Source organism: Adiantum capillus-veneris, chromosome 7 (genome assembly GCF_014529385.1).
Source record: "Adiantum capillus-veneris isolate H3 chromosome 7, ASM1452938v2, whole genome shotgun sequence".
In the NCBI taxonomy this organism is placed as follows: domain Eukaryota; kingdom Viridiplantae; phylum Streptophyta; class Polypodiopsida; order Polypodiales; family Pteridaceae; genus Adiantum; species Adiantum capillus-veneris.
Genome location: NC_140937.1, coordinates 109479361 through 109485993, shown reverse-complemented (window position 1 = coordinate 109485993; position 6633 = coordinate 109479361). Strand labels below are relative to the sequence as shown.

Sequence of the window (6633 nt, the reverse complement as noted above, 5' to 3'; positions counted from 1 at the left end):
AATAGGACAGCAAGAAGCAGGACATGACCCCAAGCGGATCCTGCTAACAGATCTCGTGCAGGTCCCACACATTCTCTCTCGCTCTTGTCTCTGTCTCCCTGTCTCTCTTCACTTTCTCTCTCTAAATCTCCCTCAATCTTTGAAATCCCTTTCTCTCTCTCTCGCGCGCTCTCATTCTCTTTCCGCAGAGTCCGATGATAGCCGATGTAGATGCACTTTGCCACCTAGACTACTGCATTGGGCTTTGGGCTGTGAAGCTCCCCTGAGTCCCCTCAGACTCCCCTGCCCCCCTCTCTCTATCTCTCTCTCTCACACACACACACACCACACAGAAAGCCGTGCCGGCAGGGCTTCCTTCTCCCCTGTCTTCCTGCTGTCTTATGCCCATCTCCCATTCTTCTCTGTACTTCTCATTTTCTTACCTTCTTACTCTCCTTTCTGCCTCCCCCTTTACCCCGGCCCTCTCTCTCTCTCTCTCGCGCGCGCACACATAGAACCACCCACACTCATCTCTCTCCCTCTTCGTCGCTTACAAGTTTTCTGATGCTCGCCTCTCTCACTTTCAAGCATCGGCGCTTTTTTCTTTTGGTCTAAAGCTTCTAAGCGCACACGCAAGCGCATGCAGGAAGACATACGGAGACATATACCCACATTTTGAAGCTGCAGAGGACATGTGAGCATTCGCGACCATGCACGCACATATACTGCACTGATTAATGTGGATGGACAGTGATATCATCCCACATTGGTGAGTGAGGGCGCCCAGGTGCTCTGTTTTGTTTGATTTCTTTGTACCAAAAAACTTCATTACTCAAGGATACTCAAGGATACCCTGCGGCTTTCAAACTCTAGCGAAAGGGCAGGCGCAGGGCCCCAATGACCTTTTATGCATGCTTGAACGACGTAAAAGGCTCTTTTCTTTTTGGCTGGACTCCATAGCCATGAGCTCTGGTTAACCTGCAGATGAATTTTACCTTCATTTGAACAGGGGAAACTCATGTTCTGCTTTTCTCGAAGACATGCCCCATTTGAATTTTACACGAGTAGGATGAACCCAGGTCTCTGGTGTTAGTGTCGACCACTATGTGCAAAGAGCCTTCCAGGCACCCTTTCCATGGGGGCATGAAGTACATAGCGAACTCAGCCTCTTTGGAACAGAACACCCCTCTGCTGGACGCTTCCAGATTTGCAAATTCTCACTTGACAGCACGGGGAAAGCCTGGTGCAAAATGGTGGGAGAGGCCAGACTTTGAGTCACAGGGGTCCCTTCCTTCCACTAAAACGAAATGGGGCAATTTCAACATGATGTCCTTGGTTTGGCTTCTTGCGACGGCTGGCTTGGTTGTAGCTGGGGTTGTCTATCAGTTTTTCAGCCGGCAACATTACAAACATTATGAGGATGTGCTTGGAAATATGTGTGATGAGCGGGCTCGCATGCTGCAGCATCAATTTGCTGTGAGCATCAACCATGTGCATGCTCTCGCTGTTTTGGTGTCCACTTTCTATCTCAGGGCCTACCCAAGCGTACTTGATCAGGTCTGTATATGTTGGAGGATTTGTGTTTCTGTGTGTGGATGTTCAAGTCTTTTATTTGATACACTAGTCATGTAATGCACGTCTTTGTCAGTGAATAATCAAAGGCAATGCCTTCCATGAGCCAAGCATCATTTTACCCGTGCTTAACTAGCTTTACCACATGAATGATAAAAGTATGGTTTTGCCATTTCCAGGACACTTTTGCTGAATACACTGCACGGACCTCCTTTGAGAGGCCTCTAATGACAGGCGTAGCTTATGCCCACAGAGTTCGACACGCAGAAAGAGATGCTTTCGAAAGAATGCAAGGCTGGACGATCAAAACCATGCACTCCAGAGAAAGTAGCCCTGCTTATGATGAATATGCACCCACAATTTTCTCACAGGAAACCATTGGCTACCTTGTATCTCTTGACATGATGTCCGGAGAGGTGATCATTCAAAACATTTTTCCATGTAATATTTATCATACGATGCTGCCATGTCTCTATTGGCGTCACAGAAGCCATTCTCTTTTTGCAGGAAGATCGTGATAATATTTTTCGTGCAAGAGCTTCTGGCAAGGGTGCTCTCACCAAGCCATTCCGTGTTTTGGAATCTAATCATCTTGGTGTGGTCCTAACTTATGCTGTGTACAAGGAAGTTATTCCCCCGGAGGCTTCAGTTGAGCAAAGGATTGAAGCAGCTGCCGGGTTTGTCCTTTTTTCTCCAGTACTGCTTTGAACTCTTTGTGGGAGAACCAAGCATGAAATTTTTTTATGACTTGTCTTTTGTGTGAGTGTATTGTCATTAAGTGTTTCTCTGTATGTAGCTATTATAGTTGGCCTCATTGAACAGTTTTTGAACTTGCCAGCTACTTGGGTGGAGCGTTTGATGTGGAGTCTCTTGTAGAAAATCTTTTGAGCCGGCTAGCAAGAAGTGAAGATATTGTTGTGAATGTGTATGACATAACAAACTCCTCGGAGCCGATGGTAATGTATGGGCCAGAAGCATTTTCAGAATGTAGCCTGTTGCACACAAGCACTCTTGACTTTGGAGATCCTTACAGGAAACACCATATGCAGTGCAGGCAAGTGTCTAACCCATGTGTTATCCATTATTCTGTTGTGCGAAACATGCTTTACTTGCCTTGAGTGGGTATAATGCAGTAACTCTATTTGTCATGCTCTTGGCCTATGCTGACCTCTCTTCGCATCTCAGGTTATCTAGGCAAGTCCCTTACCCGACTCTTGCGATTGGTTTTGCGGGTGGGGTCTTGTCATTTGTCGCACTGATTTGCGCCATGGTATATAATGCACACATGCATGTAAAGAAAGTTGAAGAAGGCTACCGTAAAATGGAGGAGCTCAAAGTGCAAGCAGAGGCAGCTGATATAGCAAAGTCCCAGGTTTGCACCATCATCTTCCTCTTTTAATGTACTGTTGAAGGGGCTTAGCTCTACAGCGTTTTTCTTGTGTGCACAGTTCTTAGCAACGGTTTCGCATGAGATAAGAACTCCAATGAATGGGGTACTAGGTAAGTGTGGCTACATGTGTAACTAGTTGTTTTGCAGCCCTGTAGTCTTTATGGTGTACTTATGTGCAAAATTGTGCATAGGAATGTTGCAAATGCTCCTCGACACACAACTTAATCCGGCCCAGCAAGATTTTGCCAGGACTGCGCAGGCAAGTGGTAAAGCACTGATTACTCTTATAAATGAGGTTCTCGACCAAGCAAAAATTGAATCTGGACGAATCGAACTTGAGATGGTTCCTTTTGATGTTCGAGCTATTCTTGATGATGTCCTCTCACTATTTTCTGGAAAGACAAGGGGTGAAGGAATCGAGGTAACATTTTTTCCACCTACAATGTGATTGATCTGTATAATGCATGCAATTTGGAGTAAATTACTTATCACATGTCATGTAACAGCTTGCAGCGTTTGTGTCTGAAAGAGTTCCTTCTACCCTTATCGGAGATCCAGGTCGTTTACGACAGATAATGGCTAATCTTGTGGGAAATTCTGTCAAAGTAACCATCCTATACTTTTCACCTTAAGAACTTGTTGTGTTGGCTCTTGTACTGACTGCGTTTGACTTTATGAATCCTTTTCTGGTATCATTTTGGCTCCCAGTTTACAGAGAGGGGCCATATATTTGTGTGTGTACATTTGTGTGAAGATATTGAGTCAGTTCAGATGTCTGGCAATGATGCGTTAGTGAAGGATGCATTTGAAAGGTCAAAGGCTTCAAGCATCGTTTCGTCTAGCACGCTGAGTGGTTATAGTGCTGCAAACAAACGAAGTAGCTGGGATCTTTTCAAATTATTACTTGCGAATGAAGGAGCAAAGGCTTGCGTTTCTCCAGATTCGCAACCATCTGAAGTTAAGCTCTTTATTAGTGTGGAGGATACTGGCATTGGCATTCCTTCACAAGCCAGGCCAAGAATATTCAAGCCCTTCATGCAAGCTGATAGCTCCACCTCTCGCATGCATGGTGGAACAGGGATTGGGCTGAGCATCAGTAACTGCTTGGTTAACTTGATGGGGGGACAAATGGGCTTTGATAGTATCCAAAATGTGGGCTCTACCTTTACATTCACTGTCTTGTTGAGAAGAGGTGGCCTTGCAAACCCTTCAGTGGGCAGTAATACTAAGCTTTGCTTCGGTGAAACTCTTCCAACAAAGTTCAAGGGAATGAAAGCTCTTGTTGTTGATGGGCGGCCCTTACGCTCGGAAGTCACCAAGCAGCATTTGCAGAGGCTGGGCATTTGTGTTAAAACAGCCGATGACTGGAATGCGGCTGTTGATGAGCTTAGTAATACGCGGAATTTTGTCAGAGTGGGAGGTGCTTCAAGGTCTGATTCGTCTTATGAGTTTCAAAGTTTATAGCAGTCCTGTCCTTCGTGTGCATCTGCTTTGCATGGTTGTACGTGTTTGTTGTATGCAAGTGCCGTTTCTATGACTATAAATGAACTGCTCTTTGCATTGTGAAGGAAGGTTTCCTTATTTTGCGCTCTAATATATTATCACTTTACTCTTATGCAGCTCAATTGGAGAGTTTCACATGATACTTGTTGACAAGGATGCATGGGGACTCTCAACAGGATTGAATTTCCCTGCTGCTGTGCAAGAATCTATGAAAAAAGGGAAAAGAACGCTTTCAAGGTTAGAAACACATCATCCCAAGATGATCCTTATGGCAACTCACATGGCTGCGTCAGACTTGGAAAAGGCCAAACTGATGGGTTTTGTGGATACCATCATCATGAAGCCGTTGAGAGCGAGAATGATAGCAGCATGCCTAGAACAAATATTGGTACCATGCGACAATGACGAGCAAGGCTGCCCTTTGGAGGAGCCTAGAAATTTACGTCGCCTTTTGTCTGGCAGGCTAATCCTTGTTGTTGATGACAACAGAATCAACCGGCTTGTTGCAGCCGGAGCTCTCAAAAAGTATGGGGCAGATGTAGAGTGTGCCGATAGTGGGAAAGCTGCGATTGCCAAGCTTCATCCTCCTCATAGATTTGATGCTTGTTTTATGGACATCCAGATGCCAGAAATGGATGGGTGAGTATCTGTTAACTGGCTTTCCTTCTGTGTCTCTCCTTTTGCTTAGGACAAAAGGAACTGACACGGATCATTGAAATAGTGCAATAGCAAAATGTCTTTAACATTTGAAAATGTCTTGATGTCAGACTTGAGAAGCTTTATGTAAATGCATTCGACGTAGTACATGTTTCTTTAATGTTGGCTTGAAAAGTCCATGCACCTGGGGGTTTCTCTGAGGATTACTGCATGGTGACATGCGAGTGAAAGAGAGGGGGGTTAGTATATAGAGGTTAAAGAAAGGGGCATTTACTGCATGCAGGTGACGTTCCCTTATTATAACACCTGAATCCCCAGGGCTCATCTGCTGTATGCTTTCGACTTAGTATGTGATTCTAGTCATGGCTTCAGTAACTCATGTGTGTAGTTTATCTGTTTAACCCTTAATACCCATTGATGATGTTTCCTCTAGTACCTATCGGTGGTACTTGTATAATCTGATCTCATTCCTGTCACATTTGGTGACATCAATGCAGATTTGTTCATTGATGTTCTTGTTTGCTCCAGGTTTGAGGCAACAATGAAGATTCGCGAAGTTGAGGAGTCGGTGAATGATAAGGAATTTGTCGATGAGAAGGCAATTGATTCAGGGGAAGGAAGAAAAAGATGGCGTGTGCCTATTCTGGCTATGACAGCCGATGTTATTCAAGCGACTTATGATGAGTGTGTTCGGTGCAAGATGGATGGTTATGTCTCCAAGCCTTTCGAGGAAGAACAGCTCTATAATGCAGTCCGCCAAGTGTTGACTTTGAGCTAACAGGAAAACTGTCGTGGTTGAAGCTGCGGTCAATCTTGGTGCTACCTCTTGTCCTTCTAGAATTCTTTTTTCCACATTATTTTTCATGTTTTTCAACCTCCTCTTCCTATCTCAATGAGTCTCCATGTTTGTCTCTTGGCAGAACTTTTACATATAAACATGAAGCTGTTGGAGTACTCTTTGCAAAGTCTGAAAGACCATATTTTTGAATTGGATTTTGGACATGTCAAATAGCAGGGCAGAGGAGGCCTACTTTGGAGATGTTTCACAAATCGACGTGCTTTTTTGTATGTGGAGAGGGCAAAGCACCTTCTTCTACGTAAGCTTATATGCGTGATAGAGTCCATTTGCAAGAAAACTTTGGTAAAGTCTTGCTGGAAATTTATCCAAGGTTACCATGGCGGTTTTGTACAAGGTTACCATGGCAGTTTTGCTTCGACTGCGATGACTGGTGGTATCATTCTGGTTTGGACATTTTCGACTCGGTCCTTTCGTAATCACTATCCCCCATACTATACCACATGTGCCTGGTAACCGCATTGCAATGTGTACCTCTTCTAGCATGTCCAAGAATGATACCATTATCGTCAGCACCTGAATACAGGAGCTCATATACTTGATTGGTAGTTTAGTTAAAATCAAAATTGCTGTAGTTGGGCTCATGAGAAGGCCCCATACTTTACTTCACAGGCCTCCTGTAAATAAACCATTATTTTGAAGAAAAGGTGTTGAATCCATAGTTCCTGTAAAAAAT

General features: G+C 44.4%; 1 protein-coding gene across 1 annotated transcript; it reads left to right on the top strand.

The window, feature by feature from the left end:
• The first annotated feature begins 236 nt into the window (after positions 1 to 236).
• On the top strand, positions 237 to 6241 carry LOC147454414 (putative histidine kinase 6). Its single transcript, XM_086516380.1, has 12 exons — positions 237 to 1536; positions 1731 to 1967; positions 2059 to 2228; positions 2390 to 2605; positions 2737 to 2923; positions 3000 to 3051; positions 3133 to 3362; positions 3448 to 3546; positions 3650 to 4371; positions 4562 to 5083; positions 5630 to 5917; positions 6022 to 6241. The coding sequence occupies exons 1-11, from the start codon at positions 1084 to 1086 to the stop codon at positions 5877 to 5879; spliced, it is 3138 nt and encodes a 1045-aa protein (XP_086372506.1). The 5' UTR covers positions 237 to 1083; the 3' UTR covers positions 5880 to 5917; positions 6022 to 6241.
• Positions 6242 to 6633: the final 392 nt, after the last annotated feature.

What these genes read in the sequence shown, in the direction of transcription:
- LOC147454414 (XM_086516380.1), top strand. Translation starts at nt 1,084, where the DNA reads ATGTGCAAAGAGCCTTCCAGGCACCCTTTCCATGGGGGCATGAAGTAC. An exon ending in CTGATATAGCAAAGTCCCAG is followed by an intron (nt 2,924 to 2,999) that starts GTTTGCACCATC and finishes TTGTGTGCACAG; the next exon opens with TTCTTAGCAACGGTTTCGCA. An exon ending in TCCAATGAATGGGGTACTAG is followed by an intron (nt 3,052 to 3,132) that starts GTAAGTGTGGCT and finishes AATTGTGCATAG; the next exon opens with GAATGTTGCAAATGCTCCTC.